Source organism: Aquarana catesbeiana, linkage group LG13 (genome assembly GCF_042186555.1).
Source record: "Aquarana catesbeiana isolate 2022-GZ linkage group LG13, ASM4218655v1, whole genome shotgun sequence".
Lineage (NCBI taxonomy): Eukaryota > Metazoa > Chordata > Amphibia > Anura > Ranidae > Aquarana > Aquarana catesbeiana.
In genome coordinates, this window is record NC_133336.1 from 188,508,090 (window position 1) to 188,522,556 (window position 14,467).

The window sequence follows — 14,467 nt, forward strand, 5'->3', positions numbered from 1 at the left end:
ACATTGTTGGGCACACATTCTATCTCTTTCTCTCTCTAGATGTTAACCCCTTCCCAGCAAGTGCCATTAGTACAGTGACAGTGTAACACAGGGGTAGGCAACCTTGGCCCTCCAGCTGTGGTGATACTACAAGTCCCACGATACATTGCAAGACCCCGACAATCACAGGCATGACTCTTAGAGGTATGATGGGATTTGTAGTTTTACCACAGCTGGAGAGGGCCGAGGTTGCCTACCCCTGGTGTAAAGTATTATCACTTTATCACTGATCACTGTATTCCTATCAGTGGCAGTTAGTCAGTTTCCACCAATGTCCTGTTAGTGCATTGGACAATCTGACACTATCACAGTCTCGTTATAAGTTGGTGATCACTGCCATTGTTAGTATAAAAAAAATTATATATATATATATATATATATATATATATATATATATATATATATATATATATTATGATATGATATGTTTTTTTTATACTATCAATGGCAATGATCACCAACTTATAATGGGACTGTGATAGTGCTGTAATGTGTTTTATATATATTATATAGAGAGAGAGATATTTTATAATTGGTAGGTTTGTAGGCGCTATGACTTTCACACAAACCAATCAATATACTTTTTTTTTATCTTTATTTTTTATCAAACACATTTAGCAGAATACATTTTGGCCAAAATTTGTGATGAAATTAGATTAAAAAAAAAAAATTTGGGGATATGTTTTTTTTTTTTTTTTTTTATAGTAAAATAATATTATTTAATCTTTCAAAATTGTTGGTCTTTTTTTGTTTTATATTGAAAAAAAAAAACCCCAATGGTGATCAAATAACTCTAAAAGAACGCTCCGTTTGTTTAAAAAATTATATAAATTTTGTTTGCGTACAGCGTTGCATGACCTTGTAAATTTTTTTTAGCATGCAGTTTTATCGCGTTATAAAGAGCTGGCAACGTGACCAACAGCTGTCTGTGACAGGCAAGGCTTTTAAAATAAACAAAGAAGCTGGCCGCAGGCCAATGACATTGGACTTCGCAAAACTTTATTGCTCCAGAACAAGATCACAGAAAAGCTTTACTCTGACATGTTTTAGGTCAGTGGTTCTCAGCTCCTGTCCTCGGGACCCACTAACGTGCCAGATTTTAAGTATTACCTTGGTCAGATGCAGATTAATATACTGCAATCACTGCGCAAAAAATGATATCACCTGTGATTTATTTCAGTTATCTTGCAACCCTGGCCTGTTAGTGGGCCCTGAGGAGAGGTGTTGAGAACCAGTGATTTAGGTGGAGGAAAAAGAGGGGGAAAGAGAAGGGAAGGTGGAAAAGGGATCTGAAAATCCAAAGACATGCTGGTAGGTTAATTGGATTCGGTCTAAGTTGGCCCTAATATGTGTATTTATGAATGTGAGTTAGGGACATTAGATTGTAAGCTCCTTGAGGGCAGTATGTACAATATATAGGTAAAATGCTGCATAAATGGACAGCGCTATATAAGTACCTGAAATAAATTCATTTTTCATATCCTTGTAGTGTGAGTAGCAACAAGCGATGCCTAGATTATCTACTTTCCCTTTCTACCCCTAGAGGGCAGCACCTGAAACAAAACAGAAATTCTCTCAATTTAAAAATCCGCTTTGCACACTCTGGAAGTATGTGAATTTAAAATTCTAGGAATTAGGTTCTGAATTCCAATTTAAAATAAATGCATTTTCATTACCACGTCCTTTTTAAATACATGTGACAATGACTTTCGGAAGGTCACCAGGCCCCCTTTCTCCAGCAACTTCAAAGGCCGTATGCTAAAGTTCTAAATCGCACTCATTGTACAAGTCCTTCAAGCGGTCCGTTTTGCGTACAAAGCTCCAATTAAGAGGCTGTGTGCCCCGATGTGGTGAGGTCACCCTAGGCTGTCCTGTTCTGGGGGGGGTACAATGACACAGCCTTGTGTAGTAGGTCAGGGATGCGGAATGACTCTCAGGCTCTGTCACCGTGAAGCCGGCCTATGAATAGGAAGCCTGAGACTCGGTAAGATACGGGCAGACAATAGCCCGGCTGTGTAGTGCGCACAAATATACGTCACTGGCACACTGCGCCTTTTCCATCAACTTTTAATGTCTCTTCTGCTTTGTGACCGCATGCAGAAGGTTACATACCAAATGCATGAGGACGATTAACCCTGTGTGCGCCAAACGTTTCCAGACACTGCCTTTTGTGTTTATGGTGAAAACAAATTTGGTTTGCATTACCAGGATTAGTATTCCTGCTTGGCTTTCTGAGCCACAGAAATACTAAATCTCGTTTGTTAAAGAGTGGTTTGATGAGGGGTATGACCATGATGCCAATTAAGGACCAGCCACCGCAGTTATACTGCGGCATGTTGGCTTTCCTGGGCGAACCGCTGCCATCGCTTTAAGAGCTTTAAGGGGGCGCTCATGACTCCGGAGCCGATGCGCGTGGCCGCGATCGCTCCACAGAGAGCCAGAACGGGGATCTGTCAATGTAAACAGATGCAGATCCCCGCTCTGACAGGGGAGGAGAGAGAGATCTCCTAGTGATTAGGAACAGCGATCTCTCTCCTCCTCCAGTCAGTCCCCTCCCCCCACAGTTAGAAACTTCTCCCAGGGAACACATTTAACCCCTTGATCGCCCCCCCCAGTGTTAACCCCTTCCCTGCCAGTGACATTTATACATTAATCAGTGCATTTTTATAGCACTGATCGCTGGATAAATGTCAGTGGTCCCAAAAAATTGTCAAAAGTGTCCGATCTGTCTGCCACAATGTTGTAGTCCTGTTAATAATCGTAGATCGCCGCCATTACTAGTAAACAAAAAATAAATAAATACAAATGCCATAAATCTATCCCCTATTTTTTGTAGTAGCTATAACTTTTGCTCAAACCAATCAATATACGTTTATTGCGTGTTTTTTTTTTTTTTTTTTACTAAAAATATGTAGAAGAATACTTATTGGCCTAAACTGATGAAGAAACTTTTTTTTTTTTTTTTTATAGTAAAAAAATATTGTTTTTTTTTTTTTTTTTTATTTTAAAATTGTTGCTCTTTTTTTGTTTATAGCGCCTAAAATAAAAAACGCAGAGGTGATCAAATACCACCAAAAGAAAGTTCTATTTGTGGGGAAAAAAGGACGTCAATTTTTGTTTGGGTACAATGTCTCACGACTGTGCAATTGTCAGTTAAATCAACGCAGTGCTGAATCGCAAAAAATGGCCTGGTCATTATGGGGGTCATTATGGGGGCAAATCCTTCCGGTCCTTAAGTGGTTAAATGGGATAGGTCACTTCAGTATTGTTCCATTCATTCTGTGCTGCTATACAGTGGAAGGGGTACATTTTAAAATACTACTCCCAACTAAAACTTTTTTTGTTCCTTTAGAACTCTGTGAATGTGACCTGAACTGTTCCAAGTTTAGGAGACAGGGGGTCTCAAACTGGCGGCCCTCCAGCTGTTGCGAAACTACAAGTCCCATCATGCCTCTGCCTGACGGAGTCATGCTTGTAATTGTCAGCCTTGCAATGCCTCATGGGACTTGTAGTTTCGCAACAGCTGGAGGGCCACCACTTTGAGACCCCCTGGTTTAGGAGACATTCCCAGCAGCAGATGGTGACGTCACCGGTGCATGCGCAATGTGCTCTGCAATCAGGGCAGAGGGGTTGATTTACTAAAGGCAAACAGACTGTGCACTTTGCAAAGTGCAGTTGCACTCTACTAGAGCAGTTGCTCCAGAGCTTAGTAAATGTACAGAAGCTCTGCTGACTTCCATCATCCAATCATGTGCAAGCAAAAATTCTTTTTTTTTTTTTTTTCTTGCATGTGATTGGATGTTCTTTGAAAAGAGAAGCTTAACTTCATTTTACTAAGCCCTGGAGCAACTGCATTTTGCAAAGTACACAGTTTGCCATTAGTAAATCAACCCACATTGAGTGTGTTGTCATTGCAGAGTGCGCTGCAACATTATGGCATTAACCTGCAGGGGGCCTGTTTTTATTTATTTTTTATATTCACATTACAGACTTGCTTAAAGTTTTACTAAACCCAGGACCCAGCATTGACTATATCTCATTCACTATGTCTCCCACAGTACACAGAATATGGAAATGTAATTATTTTAGTAAATATAAACTGCTAAATATCTCTTCAGCAGTATATAGCAGTCTTGTGACTTCTATCAGTGTCTAGCCGAGCACTGGTTAAAGCTTGTAGGAGAAGTTTTCATTCTCCCCTGATAGTCCTATGAGGTTGCAGGACCCCTGACCCTTTATCTGGACAGAGCTGATTGGCCCTGTGCTGATCACATGCACTCTCCCAAGAAGAAAAAAAAACCCTCTAGCAATTCACACCAAACTGAGCATTTACAGCTTGCCCCCCCCCCCCCAGGCTCTGTTCGCCAAAGGAGATGGATTGGGGACTGTGGAAAAAGGGGAGGATCAGAGAGGACAGGATCAAACCGCCTTTTTACACAATGTGGAGGATTAGCCCCTTAAGTTCCACAGTGGGTATAACAAGCATGCTTTACTGTATATACACACTGATTTTACTATTGTGGGTTTAGTAACACTTTAAGAGATTACTACTGCTTTTAGGAGACGTTTCCTTTGTGGTCACAGAGACTGAAAATGCATGCTTTTTTCTTGTGTAACCACTTGCCGACCAAGCTATAGCCGAATGACTGCTACAGCGCAGTGGGCTAGTTCTGGGAAGCCGTCATATGATCCCGCCGTCCCGTGATCACGCGTGCTGCGCGGCACGGCCGGCTCACTCTGCGAAAGCAGTGTCCTCCGGACGCTGCTGATCACAGATTGAGATGAAGAGACAATCAATGAATCTTTACTACGTGATCAGCTGTGTCCAATCACAGCTGATCATAGCAGTAAACGGAAGCCAGTTATCGGCACTCTTTTCCTAAAGCTGACAGCATGGGGCGAGGAGAAGTGAACCGATAACCGGCTTGTGTAAAAGGGACATGTACACTGATAATCAGGCCACTGATTATCAGTGCAGTCTCAAAAGTGCCCACCGGTGCAGCCCCATCAGTGCCGCCCATCGGCACAGCCTCATCAGTGCACATTAGTGAAGGAGAAAAATCGCCTGTTTGCAAAATTTTATAACAAACTATGAAAGTTTTTTTTTTTTTCAAAAATTTTCGGTCTTTGTTTATTTAGTAAAAAATAAAAACACCAGTGATGATTAAATACCACCAAAAGAAAGCTCTATTTGTGTTGAAACAATTCTAAAAATGTCATTTGGGTTCAGTGTTACATGACCGCGCAATTGTCATTCAAAGCGCTGAAAATTGGCCTGGGCAGGAAGGGTTAGTGGGGAAAAACAGAGTAATAAAACTAAAAGTAAAATGAGAGTGGATTGGATAACGAAAAATATAAAAGCCCACTGGGAATACTCCTTACTAATAAGGTACTCAACAACTCAGCCTGTCAACATGTAGGACCTGTGACCAAATTGTCTATATGTATGGAAAGCTAGTAAAAATGTCCGAAAGATGGTTTCTACCGGGTCTTGTAGTAAACCTCTTTCATCCACGTTTTGTTGGTTTTAGCTACATGAGAGAGGGTTAGAACCTTTGTCAGATTTTCATTGTCTGTTCTCCCATTGCATGATCTACTTGCTTCCTCTTTGGTCACCAGTACAGGAAAGGTGCAGACGATAATGAATACTTATAGTGGAGGACCGGAGTGATGTCACTTCACTTGCGGTCCAGGCTGAAAGTCAAATAAATAAATATATATATAATTTTTTTTTTTTTTTTAATCTTTTGCTATTAAAGGGACAGTGTTAAAAAAAAAAAATCTAAATCGGGTAATTCCCCTTTCACGCGGTCTTTCCGATCAGGCTCGCCTGTTAGTTCTTCAGGCGGACCTGATTTGAGCCGCCATTCACTCCTTTGGGGCAGCGGATGTAAGCAGTGACATGTCCACTGACACCCGCTGCTATCCGATCCTCTCTGTGAAATCCAGATGGATGTGACCTCTTTTCCATTCGTCTGATGGATCAAATTGCATTGGATCGGATGAAAATGGACAGGCGGTCTGTTTTCATCCGATTGCTCACTGTGCAGAGACAGGCCTTTCCTGCTCTCCTCTATCGGGAGGAGATGGACCTGTCCTCCGCCTGCTCAGCGGGGATCAGCGGATCGATCCCCTGCTGAGCAAGTGGAGTCCACCGAGCGGATAAGCCCGTGTGAAAGGGGCCTAACCTGTAAAGGCGTTTAAAGCGGCACTTATAGAGATTTTTAAGTACAGTAGTTTGTCGCCATTCCATGAGTGTGCGAAGTTTTAAAGCACAATATATTGGGTATCTATTTAATTGGTGTAACATCATCTTTAACATTGTAACGACACCCCGAGTATGAAAGGGGTTAAAGCCGTTTAGGACATTCCATTTCCGAACACAAAGGCAGCTACCGAACACTCCACTCCAATCAGCCGAACAAGAACCCCATACGAATAATTCTCCCCCCCCCCCCAAATACGAGACGAGGCTCTGTCTTGAGGGTCAAACCGGAATCAGCTCCTTTATTATCACACATGGACACAACAGATAAAATAACTCAGAGACTCTTCCCCCCCACCCTTGTAAAAGAGAGCGGGTTAAACTGTCCAATGACAATAGACACACAGGTCAGGTGTGTTCAAACTTCTCATCAATAAACAGTCTTATCAGCAGGGGGTTGCTGGAGGAATCCCCACTGCCTCCATGGAGTTAAGGCAGACAGACACAATAGAACATTGGAATACAGCCCCATCCCAAACTAGCACAGCAAATAGTACAGAACACAATGAGACGGCACACATTATATATACATATATACAGCATTGAGTCTGACTAGCAAAGATCATAGTGGGGTTCTCATTCACCTTGTGCCCCTATTAGTGACTCCCATCACAATGGCATATCCTGGGTCCCCAGAGTCTGTGTGTCTTGGGGGACGTGGACCTGAATCTAAAGTAATACCACCTCAAGGGTCCCCAGGCATACAGCTCACAATTACTGTTCCCCCAAATGCCAGGGCCCATAATCAGTTGGCAAGAGGCTGGCATTCAGTCCCCTCCAAAAGCCTCTGTCCTGGCTAGGTCTGTCACAAACATTTTACCAAAAACTTGGGGTATATATTGTTTTTTTGTTTTTTTTGTTTTTTTTTATTCATTAAAGTGTATTTTTTCACAAAAATTACGTTTAAAAAAAAAATGCTGCGCAAATAGAGTGTGACATAAAAAGATTGCAGCAATTGCCATTTTACTCCCTAGGGTCTCTGTTAAAAAGAAAAGAAAAAAGATACCAGAAAAGACCTAGTCTTCAAGTGGTTAAAGTTTCACTTTAAAGTGGTTGTAAAGGCAGAAGGTTTTTTTAACTTTATGCAGTCTATGCATTAAGATAAAAAGCCTTCCATGTGCAGCACCTGCCCCAGCACCCCCTAATACTTACCTGAGCCCCTTCTCTATCCAGCGATGTCCACAAGTGTCCCAGCTGTCCGAGACTCTCCTTCCTGATTGGCTGAGACACAGCAGTGGCGCCATTGGCTCCCGCTGATGTCAATCAAAGTCAGCCAGCCAATCTGGGAGAGGGAGGGGCGGGTGCGGGCCGCAGCTCCGTGTCTGAATGGACACAGGGAGCTGTGACTCGGCTTTGGGTGCCCCCATAGCAAGCTGCTTGCTGTGGGGGCACTTACCAGGAGGGAGGGGCCAGGAGCACAGAAAAGGGACCCGAGAAGGCGCCATATCATCCTATTGTCCCTCCCCTACACGTTACGCCACAGGGTCATGTGGCTTGCTCAGGGGAATTTTTAGAGGAGGTTCAGGGCTGCTCTGTGCAAATTCACTGCACAAAGCAGGTAAGTATAACATGTTTATTTTTATTGAAAAAAAAAAAAAACGAGACTTTACAATCACTTTAAGAGTAGTTATACCCCTTTGTGTGCTAACCATGTTTGCAATACCAGAAAGAGGCTGGTGAGTGCACAAGGTCTAACTGGTTCCTGTCGGATTGTACAGTTGTATTTAGACATCCGGCACGACTTGTAACTGAAAAGTGGAGGTGAAGAGAGAAAATGGAGGTCGTTGGAACAATATTACACTATATATATCTATTTCTTCAACTTCAATTCTGCTTTTAAAAAAGTGTACCCAATCAGTATTATTCCTCCTCTGATGAGCTGGATCAGAATCTTGCTCTGCCCACCTCCGTCTCCATAGAAAGTACCGGCAAAATTGTGCATTCTCTAAGGTTTATAAGCAACATAAGAGGAAAGATTGGCAGAATCGTGACATGTGGATGGTGACGGTGGTGTGTCTTTTCAGATAGATGAGATGTGATCATCCCTTCCTTCATCGGTAGGTAAATGGATAGGATGATAATTCTTTTCTCTTTTTCCCTCTGTACAGAACGTTAAACGTCTGCTGCAGAACCAGCGCCTAGCCGAGTTAGACGCCGTCCGTCTGGTGATGCTCTACGCTTTGCATTATGAGCGACACAGCAACAGTGCCCTGCAGAGTTTGCTGGCTGACCTCCGCAACCGCGGCGTGCCTGATAAGTACCGCAGGGTGAGTACCAGCCAGATCAACACAATGTAGTAGGGCTCGGCAATTTGTATGTTGACAAGACAGTGGCTATTAGACGTTAGGTGACCCCCACAGACTCAAGCCGAAGTTTCGGGGCTTAGACAAAATAACACTATGTAAGGGAGCTAATGCACATCTGCCATAGGGAAGCCTGTATAACTGCTACAATTTAACCACGGACATTCAGGGCCTTGCAGGCTGGATCTGTTTAAAAGGGGGGGATTCCCAACTCCCAGGCTACAGACTGGTCCGTGGCCAGTTAGGAACCGAGAGCTGCCAGAGCAGCTATCCATTCCCGGCTGTGTTAGTGGCCAGTGTGGTGCGCGATTCAGTGCATCACAGCTCCTTTTTTTTTTTTTTGTACAAACTTTATTTGAAGTGTCGAGACAAATATGAAAAGAAAATATCCTTCGCTCAGACCAAGGACCTTCACCCAGGGACTATAGCACATAGTAGGTGAGGTTGAAAAAAAGACATACATCCATCAAGTCCAACCCATGTGTGTGATGGTTTCAGCGATGCAGCCCTCCTTAGACTGGGCAATCTTCAGAAAACTGTAAAAACATGTACAAGAGGGCGCAAACGTCTAGTGCATTACTTCCAAAATCATTTATTATAAAATCATAAAGTGGTAATATACTCACAAAGACAGCATAAAATCAAGCTAGACAAAAGCACCAATCCAGCAAGCGAGATGGACATCCCCACCGACGCCACGCAACGCTTTCTTGTTTTTCTTAAAGAGGAAGTAAACGCTGATGGGTTTTGCTTCCTCTTTATTCCCCTGCAAAGTAAAAGCATAATGGGCTAGTATGCATCACATACGAGCCCATTATGTTGCACTTACCTGCAAACGAAGTCCGCGATGTCCCCGCTATCCCCCGCGTCCATCCTCACACCTCTTCCTTCCGGGGCCGTGGACTCCGGCTCTGTGACTGCGTGCGTGCAGGAGCCGACGGTCATGGCACGGGCCCTATAGAAACGACACAATCGTGCCCTTTCTTTAGTGCGCCGATGATGTCGTATATGGTAAAGATCTCTTAAACAGTCTAGCTTTAGGAGATATTTCCAGTACCTACAGGTAAGCCTTATTATGGGCTTACCTGTTGGTAAAAGTGGTCTGTAAGGGTTTACAACCACTTTAAAGTCTATGGAACCCTGAGGAAGGGGGGACTGTTGTTGGCCTTCGAAACATGTTAGCTGTTTTATATGATCTTATGATGAACAAATAATTTGCACTCCTTTGCCATTTTGGTCTGGTGCTTCTGCTGTATATTTTATCTTATATTAGGCTTATAATTTGTTAGCATATGGCACATTCATACAGGCCGATCTCTCACCGGGTGGTATCACATACATGGCCTTTACTATAAGTCTTAAAATACTTTGAGGAAGTCCTTTAATTCTGGTAACACCTGACATGTTTGCCTTCCCATCCTGATGACAGCTGGTGTCTGCGGTGTTGGAGTTCGGCGGGAAGCGGGTCAGAGACAGCGACCTCTTCAGCCCGAAAGACGCAGTGGCCATTACCAAACAGTTCTTCAAGGGTCTCAAGGTTGGTGAAATCCTGATTTCCATACTTTTGTCCTTAGCTGTAGGTTTACTGGAAGTAGATATGGTGGTTGAAGCTGGTGGCTTGGATCACCCACTGGCATTGGCAATCTGTAAAGGTGAACCCAGCTCTGCCTACATGCTGCAAGTGATTACATGGAGATCTGGCTCTCAGCATTGGATTTTGTTTAAAATTTTCATTGTACACAATGGAAGAATGTAAATGGCCTCTACAAACAATATTCACGGGTAGATAAAATCAATTAAAAGTTGTACCATCTTCCAGAAATTTTAGAAATAGAGGGGTTGGGAGCCTGGTCCCCAGCCAGGTGTTCACCAAAAAACTAAAGGGCAATTGGACTATCTCGGTACAATACAATGAAGGTAAATTCAGATATAGGAACAAGCAAGTAAAAAGATATACAAAAGTTTATTGATACATAATACATGACAAAAAAATTAGGTGTGACGGTCCATGTGTATCACCAAGATAATACTCCCCTGATGGGGAAGATCACAATGGGATAGTTGGTCACGGACAGTATTTCTACTAGTTTCGCGGACTGAGCCACTTCATCAGGAAAATATCTGCAATTTAATTAGCATATCATCAAAAACAATACATTTAATCACATACCGGGGAAAACAATATTTCAAACAATATATAAAGATTAAAATACAATTATTATATGGGGACAGGTAGAGGACCGCTTACCCGAGTCCCAGCATACACAAGGTGCCACCAGTAAGGGGTCTCCCGCGGCGACCAGGGGGGACAAAAAATCAGAAGGCTGGAAACTGGATGACATAGAATACATGACATGGGTAAGCCATAAGCTAGAACATGTGGCGGAGAGAACCCAGGGGAAAGAAAGGGGCCGGGGGGGGCCGGGGGGGGGGGGGGGGGTTTGGTTGGGGGGGGGATGCAGAAGATCCAAATGCATTAGGTTTATAGCTAGTAGCTGCAGCGAGCTGATGTCAGGCCAGTTGCTGGCTTAGCCCTCCATCTGCCCAGATGTAAGAGACCAGTTTTGGGGGAACCTGTCCATCGAACCGTCAAAGCTGAATACCAGGTATGGATATCAACCGCCCCCCCCCCCCCCCCCGGTGATACTTTGTTCCAGCTTGAACCTATGCAAGTATATGTATTCCATATCTGGCTGATGCCTGTGGAAGCGCAGAATCACTGTAGTAACCACTGCTAGTGCAGTGATTCTCGCTGTCGGGTACAGGTGTCATTCAAAGAATGGTTTGCATTTTTACAGTGAATGCAAAGTGTTCTCTGAAGAAGGTGGAGATCATGACAATATCGCCCCACCTCTCCACCTCTTCCAAACAGAGACCGCTTTGCATTCATTGAGTAAATGTAAAGTGTTCTCTCAATGTTGCTTGTGCCAAGGGAGCGACCCCCCCAATGTGTTCACTCTGTAGCAGGGCAGCCGCTCAGCACAGGACCAAAATGGCGGCGAGGATCACTGTAGTAGCGGTGGCTACTACAGTAATCCTCCGTGTAAACAGTCATCAGTCAGGTATGGAATATGAATTAGGGTTGCACATATACCGTTTTTTTGTTTTTTTTTACCAGCGGGTACGAGTAACTGATACTTTTGGTCAAGTACTCGCTGATACCGATGCAGTGCGATTTGAGCCTATACAAAATGAATGGTATCACAGGCAATTTAAACAGAAATGTGGTGTGAGTCCTGCCTGAATTGCATGCAGTTTCCCGCACCGCTCCTGTGTGAACCCAGGCTGAAGTTACCATGACAAGCTTAGGCTCACACAGGAGCAGTGGGGGAAACTGCATGCAATTCTGACCGGGATCGCACCACATTCCTGTTCAAATCACATGCGATTCTGTGCAGTGCGCTTTGAGCCAACTCATTTTGTATGGGCTCAAATCGCACCTCAAAGGTATCGGTACTTGGTATTAGCGAGTGCGTGACCAAAACATTGTTGCTCGTATCCGCTGGTTAAAAAAAAAAAAATTTTTGTGTGCAACCCTAATTCATATTCCATACCTGACTTATGACTGTTTACACGGAGGATTACTGTAGTAGCCACCGCTACTACAGTGATACTCGCCGCCGCCTTGGTCCTGTGCTGAGCGGCTGCCCTGCTACAGAGTGAACACGGTGTGGGGGGGGGGGGGGGTTGCTCCCTTGGCACAGGCAACATCCAGAGAGAGCTTTGTATTTTCTCAATGAATGCAAAGCGGTCTCTGTTTGGAAGAGGTGGAGAGGTGGGGCAAGGTTGTCATGATCTCCATGCAAAAGTATTGGTTTCAGGTATCGGAGCATTTGCTCTTCTATGAAGGATGCTGAAGTAATTTTTCTCTGCTGCAGTTAAGTAACACTCTCACAGATCGTGCCCCTCCCACAGCCTGTAATTGGACAGTGGTCCATTATTGAGCTCATCTCTATCAGTCGGCTCTTTCCTCCTATCAGTATGCTACCTTGTTAGACATGAGCTCTGCAGCGCAAAATGACTGGCTCTTGGTGCTGCTTCCCCCTCTCCCGGTCTGAGCTTGTGCTTTACAGGGGATTTGAATAGGGCGATTCCAAGTCAATTTTAGGTACTTGCATCCTTTTGCATTTAAAATATACATATATTGATTTGTTAATGCATACAGAGCTCCATTAGATTGTTTCTTTTAGTATCTGCCTGGAATTCAGCTATGAGTTGATTGTTGATATACCTATTTGTTGTTACATAGGGGGTGGAGAATGTGTACACCCAACACCAACCGCTCCTCCTGGAAACCCTGGACAAGCTGATCAAAGGGAAACTAAAAGACAACACGTACCCTTATGTGGGGCCCAGCACTCTGAGAGACAGGTAAAACTCCTGAGAAACGCAATAAAACCTGTTTAATGGTATTTCTGGGACAAGATGTGAAGGCAAATCACCCCAACCAAAACATAAAATACAGTTTTATTAATACTGCGTGTTAAGAATTCAATCCTCTGTTGGGTTTTTTTTTTGTACTCGTCTCCACTGGGGAGGTTTTCCTTCACTTCTAGTTTTAGGGCCGGTCCACACCAGACTCAAATAAGAATGCATGTCGCATTCCTGTGCAGTGCTATTTTGCAACCCATTCATTCTAATGGGCTGCAAATCACTCCAGAACGCGAAAAAAAAGCAGTGCATGCGCTACTTTAGGAAACTCGCCACACTAAATCACATGGTGCATTTGCAATCTGTGTTTGAGGTGCCTTTTTAATGTTACATTTGTCATCTGGGAAACAAGGACGTCGATAATGTTTGACCGGTGTGCCGATTAGATCTGCTGGTACACGTTTTAAAATAAGTTGTAATTATTCTGGCTCAGCCAAAGAAGCCCTGATGAAGGGGTACTAGTAACCCCCCGAAATGCATTGCCTTTCTTTTCGTGCCCTTTTGTCATGTGCAATTAAGTCTTACTGGGGGCTCTCCCATCCTTCTCACATTCTTTAGCAATAAAAGCATGTCAGGTTGTAACCCGTGGTTGTCCATATAGAGCCTACAGCCCTCTTCTATCGCCCTTTTTCTTTTCTCGGACATCACGGGACACAGAGCCACAGTAATTACTGATGGGTTATAGGGTATCACTAGGTATTGGACACTGGTCACACCCTAATCAGGAAGTTCAACCCCCTATATAACCCCTCCCCTTCCAGGGATACCTCAGTTTTTACACCAGTGTCTTAGGTGATGGACGTGTAAAGATGTCCTGTGCTGAAGCTCCAAAAGGAATATTCTAAGATCCTATACTGGGGCAAGCCAGGCGACCGGATCCATTCAAAGTGTCTTTTCATGGCCGAATTGGATGGTACCCGGGCCTCGTGTCCGAAGAAACGAGGTTTTACCTGTAACGCTTCTCTTTTTAGAGAGCTGGACCCGCGGATCAGAAAATGGCTTTAAACTTCCTAATTTCTGGCGAGGTGCTTTACAGGCCCAGAACTGAAGGATCCCCCTACTGATGGGGGCCCCAGTCTCTGACGGTTTTTCCACAAACGGAGCCCACCGTGAGAGGCGAAGGCTGGGTCTGTGTAAACTGAACCCTGCGGCCTGGATAAGGTAAGAGGAGATTCCACAGAATTTTAATTCTAGTGGCTTTTCTCCTTTAAGGTGAATGCATGCTGTGCCTATTGTGACCACCGGGGGCTGCCAAGAGCACAAACCTTTTCATGTTTGATCTGTCTCAGCGTCCGCTGCATTAGCTCTTCCTCCAGCTCCAAAGGTAGATGGTGGGGGGTTTTCTCTGCTGGGATGGTCCCCCCAGGCTAGGGAAAGGCTCAGGTATGCTGTAAGGCGGGTGAGACCGCACTGTCACAGCCGCTGCCGC

At 44.1% G+C, this 14,467-nt stretch overlaps 1 protein-coding gene across 1 annotated transcript in view; it reads left to right on the top strand.

The window, feature by feature from the left end:
• The window catches only part of VPS45 (vacuolar protein sorting 45 homolog), an 84,925-nt gene that overhangs the window by 42,187 nt on the left and 28,271 nt on the right, over positions 1–14,467 (top strand). Inside the window, exons 11-13 of the mRNA XM_073610353.1 lie at positions 8,413–8,571; positions 10,037–10,144; positions 12,857–12,978. Of these exons, the coding sequence (XP_073466454.1) occupies positions 8,413–8,571; positions 10,037–10,144; positions 12,857–12,978 (389 nt within the window). The remainder of the gene's footprint in view (positions 1–8,412; positions 8,572–10,036; positions 10,145–12,856; positions 12,979–14,467) is intronic.